This window comes from Nansenia antarctica (genome assembly GCF_963989245.1).
Source record: "Nansenia antarctica genome assembly, chromosome: 5".
In the NCBI taxonomy this organism is placed as follows: domain Eukaryota; kingdom Metazoa; phylum Chordata; class Actinopteri; order Argentiniformes; family Microstomatidae; genus Nansenia; species Nansenia antarctica.
The window spans coordinates 72,716,042-72,729,806 of record NC_137690.1 but is presented as its reverse complement, the minus strand read 5'-3'; the positions used below and the strand labels follow the sequence as shown (position 1 = coordinate 72,729,806).

Below are 13,765 nucleotides of genomic sequence, written 5' to 3'. Positions count from 1 at the left end.
ATGGCTGCAGATGCGTCGCACAGAACTGCTCTGAGCTACCAACAGACCCTGGTCAGTCTCTCTCTCTCCCTTCCTCTTCTCCCCCTTCTTTTCCCGTCAATCCCTCACTCTCTAAACTTTTTCCTTCCCTCCGTTTTTGCCTTCTCCCTCCTTCTTTCGCTCTGCTGCGTTCTAGTACCTTTTGATTAGCGTTGCGCATCGTAAAGCAGATCTTCTTCTTGCACAATCTCTCTCTCTCTCTCGTTCGTTGACGTGTTGTGTTTCTCCCTGCATGGGTCCCTCTGCGTGTGCATGTGTACCGTGCGTGCGCACGCAGGGAAGCCGTCTGGTAGCTCAGACGTCTGACTGGGGTCATGCATGCGACAGGTGTCTGGGGGTCCACACATCTTCACCGCCTCAGCCGTGACACACTTTCTGTTTCTCTCTATTTTTCTTTCTCTCTCTCTCTCTCTCTGTCTTTCTCTCTCTCTCTCTGTCTCTGTCTCTCTCTCTCTCTCTCTCTCTCTCTATTTCTCTCTCTCTCTCTCTTTCTCTGTCTCGATTTTTCTGTCTCTCTATTTCTTTCTTTCTCTCTCTCGATTTTTCTCTCGATTTTTCTCTCTCTCTCTCTCTCTTTTCTCTCTCTCTATTTCTCTCTCTATTTCTCTGTCTCTATTTCTCTCTCTCTCTCAGCTTTCTCTCTCTCTCTGTCTTTCTCTCTCTCTATTTCTCCCTCTCTCTCTCTCAGCTTTCTCTGCCTGTCACCTGTTGGCTAACCTCTCCACCGCGTCCTGTTCAGCCTGATCAACAGATTAAATACGGTTGTTGCAGTATGTGCTGGGTGGTCCTCTGTGGCTCAATTGGTAGAGCATGGCGCTAACAACGCTTAGGTTGTGGGTTTCATTCCTACCAACAGAAGAATATTGCGGAGAATATGGGGATTTTGGGCCTTTTTTTGGGCTGCTACCCACACGTTTAGCTGTGTTGCTCATTCCACGAATGCATGATCCTTACAAATACCTTGTTGTAAAGGTGACTAGTCAGGCTTTCCAACGACATCAAATACAATACCAATTGGTATAATTAAAGGGGAGGAATAATCGACCGAAATAAAGTTTCGGAACTTTTTTGAGTGACAGGTTCCTGTTCATACTTTTAGATCAACCTGGGTGGAATGTCTCTGTGTGAAAGTGGGACTTGATCGATGTAGACACTACGGGTGCAACGGTTCTGGGTTTTATATTGAACCGTACAGTTCTTCATCCACGGTTCAATATGCACTAGCAGGGTTCGACATTAACGCTGTTTTACTTGTCCGGAGCAAGTAAAACTTTCGCCGGGTTTGTTTGCGTGAGCACGACGACGCTGCTAGATCCTGGATATGTTTACCTGTGTGCAGGAAGAACAACAGACGGCGCAGGCGCGAGACTAGACTAGATGATCGTGAGTGAAGATATTATCAAAGCGTACTCGCCTGTCGATCACCCGTAGGCTTTGATAATATCTTCACTCACGATCATCTAGTCTAGTCTGGCGCCTGCGCCGTCTGTTGTTCTTCCTGCACACAGGTAGTCAAGGCTAAGAAGCACTTACATTACATTTGAAAGTGTTTATTTAATGTTTTCACATTTGAAAGTGTATTTTGTTTGATTTTCTATATTATACAATGTACCAGTCATATTCTGGAATGTGTCTGAATGTTAAAGACAACGATGAATTGAGAATCAAGGACCCCAATTGAAATAAGCCAGTGGCTTTCTTGGGTTTTTATCCTGTTAGTTGACCTTGTATGTAATATGTACTTTCATGTACCTACTTCTGCAAATCTTCTAATAAAGTTTTCAATCAATCAATCAAAAAGTTCCATAAGTACAAGCAAAATAAAGTAAAGTAACAGTTTGTAAATAAATAAATAGTAGCATTTTTCTTTCTCCTTACGCACAAAACACGTACCGAAACCGTGACCCAAAAAACATAACTAAAGTGTGTAGTGTGTTCTGTAGTGTGTGTCTGTGTGTGTGTGTGTGTGTGTGTGTGTGTGTTCTGTGGCGTGTGTCTCTGTGTGTGTGTGTGTGTGTGTGTGTGTTCTGTGGTCTGTGTCTGTGTGTGTGTTCTGTGGCGTGTGTGTGTTCTGTGGCGTGTGCATGTGTATGTGCAGGGCCGAAACCCGATCGTGCATTTGAAATACATGTGTTAATCTCAAGGTGTCCGGTGGTCTGAGATGAACGGGTTCAGAGTGTCTCAGCACATCTGGAGGGAGATGAGCCGTGAACACTAGAGCAGCCATGAGTAAAGTCACACGTTATATCTTTGCACTCGGTCAAATTTCAGGACCCTCCTTTCATGACTTGTCCTAGATATGTGAGTTCTACCACCCAGTATCCATACATTTTCAAAATCACATCAGGATAAGCTAGTATGAAGCTATTTTGCCGTTTTTCTGTGTAGGAAGCAGGCTAATTTACAAGCGGACAACTAGTGGTCGTTGTGTGTAAATAGCAGCTTGAGCATTGTAAAGAGGGGCGGCTCGTCAATTTGTTTTATAAAAAGGTTTGAAGGTTTGCCATCTTTCATGGCGTAACGGGTTTCATGGTGGAAATAGTATACTGTACACGTGTGCTTTTCACTACAGGTATGTAGTGTGTATATGTCCACATTGCTGTGTGTGTGTGTGTGTGTGTGTGTGTGTGTGTGTGTGTGTGTGTGTGTGTGTGTGTGTGTGTGTGTGTGTGTGAGAGAGAGAGAGAGCGAGTGAGACCTAGCAAAGGCCATGTGGGCTGTGATAATCTTGTGTTTACTGTCTATGTTCTGAAGTGTCACTTTTTTCGGAGCATTTCCCTCACCCAAGGGCACACTACAGCGAGAGTTTTAACCAAAACAAGCAGACGAGCTCATGTAACTCCTATTTTAGAGACTCTACACTGGCTTCCTGTTAAGTTCAGAATAGATTTCAAGATCCTTCTGCTTGTTTATAAAGCTCTCACTGGCACAGCACCAGAATATCTGAAATACCTTTTTGCTAGCATATCAGCCTAATAGACAGACAGACAGACAGACAGACAGGCAGACAGACAGGTAGACGGACAGACAGACAGGTAGATCATAGACAGACAGGTAGATGTATAGATAGACAGACAGACAGACAAACAGGTAGATGTAGACAGACAGACAGGTAGATGGACAGACAGACAGGTAGGTCATAGACAGACAGGTAGATGTATAGATAGACAGACAGACAGACAGTTAGATGTATAGATAGACAGACAGACAGACAGTTAGATGTATAGACAGACAGACAGACAGGTGGATGGGTAGATTGATAGACACAGACAGGTAGATGGACAGACAGACAGGTTGATGGGTAGACAGACAGGTAGATGGGCAGACAGACAGGTAGATGAATAGACAGGTAGATGGGCAGACAGACAGACAGACAGGTAGATGGGCAGACAGACAGGTAGATGAACAGACAGGTAGATGGGCAGACAGACAGACAGGTAGATGGACAGACACACAGGTAGATGGACAGACAGACAGGTAGATGGTTAGACAGACAGACAGACAGACAGTCAGACAGACAGGTAGATGGACAGACAGACAGGTAGATGGTTAGACAGACAGACAGACAGACAGGTAGATGGACAGACAGACAGACGATAGACAGACAGGTAGATGGACAGACAGACAGACGATAGACAGACAGGTAGATGGGTAGGCAGATGGACAGACAGGTAGATGGACAGACAGACAGACCGACAGGTAGATGGATAGACAGACAGGTAGATGGACAGACAGACAGGTAGATGGACAGACAGACAGACAGGTAGATGGATAGACAGCCAGGTAGATGGACAGACAGACAAATAGATGGACAGACAGACAGACAGAGAGGTAGATAGATTGGTGGGTAGATATACTGTATATATAACAAGATTGATAGGTAGGGCTGCAATTACAATCATCATCATTATCATCATCATCATTATCATCGTCATCTTGCAGCCCTATCTATCAATCATTCATCTTCTCTTTTTACGCTTAGTGTGATCACTGAAATCCTATAGCTCATACTGAACACACATACACACGTACGTCGTATGGACGTCATACTCTCATGAAGATGTCCAGGTGTCACTAGTTTAACTCTATCTATGTGTGTAGTGTATAGTGTCTATAATAATAATAATAACTTTATTTGTATAGCGCTTTTCCTGCAAACGTTGCAGCTCAAAGTGCTTTAATCATTATATAATCTTAATGTAATTATTTTGTAACTTAAATGCAATTATTTTGTAACTTAAATGCAATTAAAAGGATGGGTTTGTATAATCTTAATTCAATTATTTAGTCATTTAAAGGCAATATTAAAAAGTGTGTAGTGTGTAGTGTCTGTGTGTAGTTGAACACACACAATCTGCTCATACTGGACACACATACACACGTATGTAGTATGGACTTCCTACTCTCATGAAGATGTCCAGGTGTCGCTGGCCTGTCCCCGGGGGTCAGAGGTCATACCCAGGGACCCTGGGGGTCAGCGGAGCAGACAGACAGGGAGGGAAGGGAGGGAGGGAGGGAGGGAGAGATGGAGCGGTACGCCCGGAGGGAGAGAAAGAGAGAGAGATAGAATAGATAGAGGTGTGGAGAAGTGTGTGTCTGTGAAGGTTGGGTCAGAGCTAAATATAACCACCAGAGTAGAGTTACACACGGGGAGAGAGAGAGAGAGAGAGAGGGGGGGGGGGGGGGGGAGAGAGGGGGAGGACAGGGGAGACCAGGGAGAGGAGGGGGGAGAGGACGGGGGAGACCAGGGGAGAGTTACAACCAGAGAAACAGGCAGAGGATGGGAGAGGGGGAGAGGAGGGGGGGAGACCGGGGAGAGAGGGGAGGTGTAGAGGTAGAGAGAGAGGATAGCGTGGAACACAGAGGAGAGAGAGAGAGAGAGGAGAGTGGGGAGGTGGAGAGGTAGAGAGAGAGGATAGCATGGGGCATAGAGGAGAGAGAGACAGAGGGGAGAGGGGAGGTGGAGAGGCAGAGAGAGAGGATAGCATGGGGCATAGAGGACAGAGAGACAGAGGGGAGAGGGGAGGTGGAGAGGCAGAGAGAGAGGATAGCATGAGGCATAGAGGAGAGAGAGACAGAGGGGAGAGGGGAGGTGGAGAGGTAGAGAGAGAGGATAGCATGAGGCATAGAGGAGAGAGAGACAGAGAAAGTAGAGAAAGAGAGGGATATACTGTCAGAGGTCAGGAAAGGCAGAAGATGAAAAATTAGGAGAGAGTCCAGGTAGTGAGAGGTTGAGGTGAGTAGAAGATTAGGAGAGAGTCCAGGTAGTGAGAGGTTGAGGTCAGTAGAAGATGTTACGGGATGAAAGAACTGTACCAAGCTCAGGAATCATTATTATTGTATGTGACCTGCTCAGTAGTAGGTATGATAGATTCATGTGTCTACTGAAAGAAAACTTTGGTCACTTGATCGCTTGACCGTCATTGGACAAACCACCTTATTCACTGATGGGGCGTTCACACCGGCAAAGAACCGTGCCGGTTCGCGTTCGCGAACCAAGTCTGTTCAGACCGAAACTCAATTGGTTCGGAGCCTGAAAAGTTGTTTCATAGAAAATTTTGTTTATTTCAGATACTGTAGTGGAAGATATTATCCTCTTTTCCAGTGAAGTAGCTGCCATCTAGTTATGACATTTTTGTTCATCCCGTCCCTTCCATCACCCAGCGTTGATGACGCTGATGGTTCCGGTTACACTGGTATGAACGCGGGCTCGTTCGCCAGACAGCACCAAGGTTCGGAGGTTTCCGAACGCGAACGCAAACCGGCACGGTTCTTTGTCAGTGTGAAAGCCCTATGTGAGGAGTCATGGAGTCCAGGAGGCTGGTGGAGGTAGAAATCGGAGGAATTGAGCCCCGTCCTCCGATTTCTACCTCCACCAGCCTCCCTTGGTTTAATTGATGGGTTTTTCATCAACGCGGGGTTGGGGGGGCAGGGGTGCTAGTGAACTTTTTCATTGACGGGTGTTTCGTCGATGGGGGGGTAGCAGAGTTTTTGATTGACGGGTGGCAACTTGTGCTAAATCGACGGACCTCCCCTGGTGTTCTACCCCCCCCAGCCTCCCCTGGTGTTCTACCTCCCCCAGCCTCCCCTGGTGTTCTACCTCCCCCAGCCTCCCCTGGTGTTCTACCTCCGCCAGCCTCCCCTGGTGTTCTACCTCCGCCAGCCTCCCCTGGTGTTCTACCTCCGCCAGCCTCCCCTGGTGTTCTATCTCCCCCAGCCTCCCCTGGTGTTCTACCTCCCCCAGCCTCCTCTGGTGTTCTACCTCCACCAGCCTTCCCTGGTGTTCTGCCTCCCCCAGCCTCCCCTGGTGTTCTACCTCCACCTGACTCCCCTGGTGTTCTACCTCCCCCAGCCTCCCCTGGTGTTCTACCTCCCCCAGCCTCCCCTGGTGTTCTACCTCCCCCAGCCTCCCCTGGTGTTCTATCTCCCCCAGCCTCCCCTGGTGTTCTATCTCCCCCAGCCTCCCCTGGTGTTCTACCTCCCCCAGCCTCCTCTGGTGTTCCACCTCCGCCAGCCTCCCCTGGTGTTCTGCCTCCCCTGGTGTTCTACCTCCCCCAGCCGTCCCTGGTGTTCTACCTCCCCCAGCCTCCCCTGGTGTTCTACCTCCCCCCAGCCTCCCCGGGGGTTCTGTGACCCTATCGTTGTGGCCTACATGGAATTCGTGGAACGTAACAAGGAGTGTTATAAAACACGCAGAGAGCAGCAGAGCAGTTCAGCTCAGTTCAACCTGGTCGATACTCTACCGGCCGCTTCATTAGGTACACCTCGTCCACCGTTTGTCAACCGAGGTGTACCTAATGGAGTGGCCGGTGTGGGTGTGTGTGTTGTTTACTACGCTGGTGTACATTTCACTGTGTACTGCCTGGCAACACTCCAGGACCGAAGGGTGTTGCGGAAAGGTATTTATTGGAAAAGGAGAGAACGCAGAGCGCAGAAGATCTTAGCGAGGTGCTGGCAACGGAGTCAATATCAATAGACCTATCGCTAAGCCACACCCCAAAATAGAAATTGTCCAATCGTATCACAGCAAAAGTCACGACAGGCAGAAAACTCTGACAAACAACTCGCTAATATCTGAATAATAATATAATAATAATAATATCTGTGAAAATCTTCTGGACTAAATATCTTTAAAAAACATGGGTTAAGCTTACTTGCCGTGGTAAATCACAAATCAGAAATTTGCCAACTCCCGCCATTGTAAGTCAGGGAATGTCATTCATTCACGGTTAGTCAGTCACTGTCACTGAAGCGTTGTTTGTTTGTCCGAGTTTTCAAAGGGGGCGTGGCTTAGCGATAGAAGCAGCACACTTGGGTTCCAGATGCAAAGAAAGTGATTTATTAAGACAACGGTTTCGGTCTGAGCCTTTGTCAAGTCTAAAACTCGTGTGGAAACTTCAAGGCTTCACAAAGGCTACGGCCGAAACCGTTGTCTTAACATTAGGATAGCCGTGCCTTTTTTACCTACTAAAACTCTTTACAATGCTAAGCTGCATTGTAAACCACTAGTTGGCCGGCTTGTAAATTAGCCTGCCTCCTACACAGAAAAAGTGCAAAATAGCTTTATACTAGCTTATCCTGATGTGATTCTGAAAATGTAAGGATACTGGGTGGTAGAACGCACATATCTAGGAAAAGTCATGAAAGGAGGGTCCTGAAATTTGATCAAGTGCAAAGATATAACATTTTTCGTTACTCACAGGGGTCATGACCCCTCATGGCTGTTCTAGTGTTAAGGAAAGGTATTAAACACGTGAGGAGGAATTAGTACCTACTGTAGCCTGCATGCCTCCATTGGGACTGCTGACAATAAACAATAAATAAATCATATTATTATTATTATTATTATTATTATTATTATTATTATTATTATTATTATTATTATTATTATTATTATTATTATTATGTGGGGTGGCTGTAGTGCAGGAGGTAGAGCCGTCATCTGATGATCGCAAGGTCGGCAGATCGGTGGTTCGATCTCCGGCTGGCTGGCCACATGTCGAGGTGTCCTTGGGCAAGACACTGAAATGACCCAAACTGCTCCCAATGAGCGGGCCGGCGCCTTGCATGGTAGCTTGCCGCCATTGGTGTGTGAATGTGTGTGTGACTGGGATAATGAGAGGCCGTTGTAAAGCACTTTGGAATAAGGCACTATATAAGTCAGTCAGTCCATTTCTTCTTATTATTTTTAGTTTTTTATTCAGATCCTTTATCTGATTCAGTTGAGTACTTGGGAGGCGTGATTGAATGATTGTCCTATACAAGTGAATTATGACGCGTGGAATGGAACGAGGAATCAATTAATCAATATCTACAATCACATCAGTAACACAGAGACCCACAATTCACTGCTTCTGTGCTCCGTTGCCTAGACTCTCCCTGTAGAGATGCTAATTAGGTTAATGTTGACCACATGGCCACATGCTCACAGCACTCACGGGATGAGATGGGACCACACACGCACCAATACAGAGAAAAGAGACCGACGTATCCTATCCCCTGCATTCTGCCTTATACCCTCCTTCAACCACAGTATTTAAATAAGGAGCATTTTGCAACGAGAACCAGTTTTATGTGTACATGTACATGTTTGGCATTTAGCAGACGCCTTATTCTAAAGCGGCTTGCAACAGGTACCTTTGACTAAGTAAGTGAATCATCTATCCATCAGTCATGGCAGAAAAATGTAATCGATGCTCAGGCCAGGGGCCATTGGCAGTCGTTGTGCTTATTTTTTATTATTACACAGGAGAAACAGTATAGGGATGTAGTAGATGTCTCAGGAGGGACAGTACAGGGGGGTAGTAGATGTCTCAGGAGTGACAGTACAGGGGGGTAGTAGATGTCTCAGGAGGGGCAGTACAGGGGGTAGTAGATGTCTCAGGAGGGACAGTACAGGGGGGTAGTAGATGTCTCAGGAGGGGCAGTACAGGGGGTAGTAGATGTCTCAGGAGGGACAGTACAGGGGGGTAGTAGATGTCTCAGGAGGGACAGTACAGGGTAGTAGATGTCTCAGGAGGGACAGCACAGGGGGGGTAGTAGATGTCTCAGGAGGAACAGTACAGGGGGTAGTAGATGTCTCAGGAGGGACAGTACAGGGGGGTAGTAGATGTCTCAGGAGGGACAGTACAGGGTAGTAGATGTCTCAGGAGGGACAGTACAGGGGGGGTAGTAGATGTCTCAGGAGGAACAGTACAGGGGGTAGTAGATGTCTCAGGAGGGACAGTACAGGGGGGTAGTGGATGTCTCAGGAGGGATAGCTAAGGTGTATCTAAGATGTAACCAGTGAGAACTATCTATTCTATTTAGATAACACCACGGCATTAGTTTCAAGTTTTATAGTTATGTCACACACACAAGTGTAAGAGAGTAAAACCCTTTGGCTTCGGTTCCTGACATCGCAGCACAAAGACATGTTACATTCTTGAGACTGTAAAATATCACAGCCATTTGTTCCATCGGGGGAGAAAGGCCTGTTTGAAGATAGACAGGGTAGATGGGGTCCAGCATAATTGATGTTTTCCTTCTGCGCTCTACACGTTGTACTACCGTGGGCCGAATCCCCCCGTGGTGAATACCACACTCCAGGGCAGGGCGTGGGAAAGTCCAGGAGGCTCTTGGGTGAATGATCTGTTCCCCAGATGTCCTGGAGCGCGTCCAGGAGTTCTAAATCTAAAAGGAGCGCCCCCACGCATCCGCCAGCAGATCTGAGGCCAACCCGCGCTTGGCCGGAGGTGTCTATTTCTGTCTGATAGATTATGACACTCCAACCAACGACACTCCCCATGTTACTGAAACAACAATCGATGCAGGTTTTTACACTAATATTATAATCTAAATGACTGCAATATCCAACATGGGTCTGGATAAAACAGTTAAAACGGTTAATTAAGCAATATCACACGAGAGGGAGTGTGTTATACTGAATATCAGCACGGCTGTGATTCGGTCGTAGGTACGAGGCCGCAGGCCTCATGGTTGCGTTGGTCACTCTAGCATGCCCCAGCTGATCCCAGGGCTGACCTCAAATAATGCTGCCACTCTGCGTACCGGAACACCAGCTTCCACTTGCCCTATTGCACAGGCCTTATCCTGAAGGGACAAACATGGCATGTTTATGCTTGGAGCACACAAACTCAACAAAGTTGCAGGACCCATGCACACAAGTGCTGTCAATCAGGTGCCAATCAGGTGCCAGTCATACACCTGCCAGCACTTGAAGCTCAAAACGAGAGTGAATACCAACAGTAGAGTATTGCACAGGATTTTGGCAAATTATTTTAGGCTGCACCCATACGGTTAGCTGTGTTGCTCATTCCACGAATGCATGATCCTTACAAGTTGTACCACGTTGTAAAGGTGACTAATCAGGCTTTCCATCGATATCAAATACAATACCAATTGGTATTATTAAAGTGGAGGAATAATCAACCGAAATAACGTTTCCGAACTTTATATACAAATCTGGCATTTCTGTCCTCAAAATGTCAGCGCTTCATTTGTAAGGCCTTTCTCTCGAGCAAAGGCTTCTGGGTAATGTAGTTCTTTCCTCCCCCCCTACTCAGCTCTATGGGGAGTACCATGAGCATCAGGGCGGGTCGGTCAGGAGAGAGGCCACCCGGCTGCTGACAGAGAGGCAATGGAAGAAACACGGCAAACACGGCAACCATCACCACGCCAACCATCACCATGCCCACAGCAACCGCCAGCACAGCCACCCTGGCGGTCGTCCTGGCGACCAGGGCCATCGCAGTAGGCACAGGAGCCGCCACCAGACGTCGGACGTGGAGGCGGGGGGGCGGGGAGCGCGCCAGGGCCTGGACACCCAGCCCAGCCTCACCGCCTCCACCACCAAACAACGCTCCTACTCCAAGTGCCGAGGTGAGGGGTCAGAGGTGAGGAGGGGTCAGTCAGATGTGAAGAAGTCTGAATCAGTTTACTAGGTTTCATGTTCAAGCTCATCCATGCATTTGTTTCGGGTAGACTTGACTTTTCTTGGTTACCAGAGTGTTGTCTTGGTTACCAGAGTATTGCCTTGGTTACCAGAGTGTTGCCTTGGTTACCAGAGTGTTGCCTTGGTTACCAGAGTGTTGTCATGGTTACCAGAGTGTTGTCTTGTTGTATCAGAGTGTTTCCTTGGTTACCAGACTGTTGTCTTGGTTACCAGAGTGTTGCCTTGGTTACCAGACTGTTATCTTGGTTACCAGACTGTTATCTTGGTTACCAGACTGTTGTCATGGTTACCAGAGTGTTGTCTTGGTTACCAGACTGCCTGGGGAGGGTGCAGAGGTTCCTGGTCACCAGGCTGGGGGAGGACTGGATCTTCCTGGTGCTGCTAGGCGTTACCATGGCGCTGGTCAGCTGGTCCATGGACTACGCCAGCGCCAAGAGCCTGCAAGGTACTACAATACCCACAATGCAACACACAGCCTACTGCAAGATACTACAATACCCACAATGCAACCACACAGCCTACTGCAATACCCACAATGCAACACACAGCCTACTGCAATACCCACAATTCAACACACAGCCCACTGCAAGGTCCTACAATACCCACAATGCAACACACAGCCCACAGCAAGGAACTACAATACCCACAATGCAACTCTTACTCTTACTCTCTGTAACTGTCTGCCCTGCCATAACCAACTTCCTTTTCTTCTCACCCCTCCTCTCCCTTCTCCTCCACCTTCCTCCCTCCCTCCCCCCTCCTTCTCCTCCCCCCCCCCTCCTTCTCCTCCCCCCCAAGCCTATAAGTGGGCCCACAGGGAGCTGGAGGGCAAGGTGCTGCTGCAGTACGTGGTGTGGGTGACCTACCCCATGGTGCTCATCATGTTCGCCTCCCTCTTCTGCCACCTGGTGGCGCCACAGGCCATCGGTGGGTACCTGCTAACCCTAACCTGACCCTGACCTTAACCCTGACCTTAACACTAACCCTGACCCTGACCTTAACCTTAACTGTAACCTTGACCCTGATCCTGACCCTGACCCTGACCCTAACCCTGACTCTAACATTAACCCCCCTACCCCTGACCCTAACCCTAACCCTAACACTGACCCTAACCCTACCCCTCCCCCCAACCCCTAACCCCTACCCACTACCCCCTACCCTGTCCCTACTGTCGATGTCACCTATTTTCACGACAGTGGCATTTTTCTTGTACTCGTTTAAAGAAAGATAATACTCACCACCCTCTCCCTCGTCCCTCCTCCCTCATCCCCCCCCTCCCCCCCCCAGGGTCGGGTATCCCGGAGCTGAAGACCATCCTGCGGGGGGTGGTCCTGAAGGAGTACCTGACCCTCAAGGCCTTCGCTGCCAAGGTCATCGGTCTGACGGCAGGGCTGGGGAGCGGGATGCCCGTGGGCAAGGAAGTAGGTATCACTCTATCTGCTGCTGCATGCTCCTGGAACAAACTCCCTGAAGAAATCAAACAGGCCCAAACCCTTAAAATATTTAAATCTAAGCTAAAAACCTTCATGTTTTGCACCAGTTATGATTAAACACAAGCACTCATATCAATGTCTTTTTTCCATTAACTATTGTCTTTTTAAATGGTTTATCTATTTACTTTTTATATTTGCTTTTGTTCATTGTAATTTTTATTTTCTTACTTTTATACTTGCTGTATTTTTTAAGAATGTATGTAAAGCACTTTGAATTGCCCCTGTTGCATGAAATGTGCTATACAAATAAACTTGCCTTGCCTTGCCTATCATTCTAATAATATGTGACGGGGTCCAGTGAAAAATGTGCCCAAGTAGGGCTAGCTTTGTTTACAAGCCATGTATCACTAACCCAGTAGCCTACGACAGACGAGACAGCGGCTGTGTCTCAGGAGGTAGAGCCGGTGTCTAATGATCGCAAGGTCGGCAGGTTGGTGGTTCGAGCCCTGGCTGGCCACATGTCGAGGTGTCATTGGGCAAGACACTGAACCCCTAATTGCTCCCAATGTGTGGCCCGGCTCCTTACATGGCAGTTTGCCGGCCATTGGTGTGTGAATGTGTGTGTGTGAATGGGTGAATGAGAGGCCGTTGTAAAGCGCTTTGGAATAAGTCAATCCATTTATCATTTACAGCGAATCCAATTCACAAATTATAAGTATTTATACTTAAAGTTTACTTTCATAAACTACGTTAAAACAATATATAGAGCTCCCAAAGGCCAAATAGCCACAAATGGTGTTCTATCCGGTCTATTTAACCTCAAAAAGGGCACGAGGCACGGATGCCCCTTATCCCCAAGACTGTTTGCTATTGCAATCAAACCTCTAGCGGCAGCCATTCGCTCAAACCCCAATATCAGTGGAATCCAAATAGGAGAGATAGAATCCAAGCTGTCTCTTTATGCAGATGATTGGCTAATCTACATATCTGAACCTAACAAGTCTGTGCTGTGACTGTGCCAAATATTACAGGAATATAGCAAGCTATCCGGCTATAAGCTGAACTATGGGAAAAGTGAAATCATGCCCCTGGGTCTCTGCACCGTACCAGAACTGCATGAATTGACTAACCCAATAATAGGTTTTAAAACAACGTTAGACACGTTAAAAAAATATTTTAAAATAAGTATTTAGTGATCCTAAAACTGTTTGTTCTTCTTCTTCCTGTGCCCCTCCCCTCTTCCCGCAGGGTCCGTTCGTCCACATCGCCAGTATCTGTGCCGCGGCGCTGAGTCAGGTGATGGCCTTCCTCTCCGGTGTCAATCAGGTAAGCAGTCACC

At 47.6% G+C, this 13,765-nt stretch overlaps 1 protein-coding gene across 1 annotated transcript in view; it reads left to right on the top strand.

The window, feature by feature from the left end:
* LOC308158351 (chloride channel protein 1-like) overlaps positions 1-13,765 on the top strand; it is a gene marked incomplete at both ends in the record, with an annotated part of 36,111 nt that continues 22,346 nt past the window's right edge. The window contains 6 exon segments of the mRNA XM_080531942.1: positions 1-51; positions 10,605-10,920; positions 11,307-11,438; positions 11,792-11,920; positions 12,281-12,414; positions 13,675-13,752. Coding sequence (XP_080388068.1) covers positions 1-51; positions 10,605-10,920; positions 11,307-11,438; positions 11,792-11,920; positions 12,281-12,414; positions 13,675-13,752 — 840 coding nt within the window.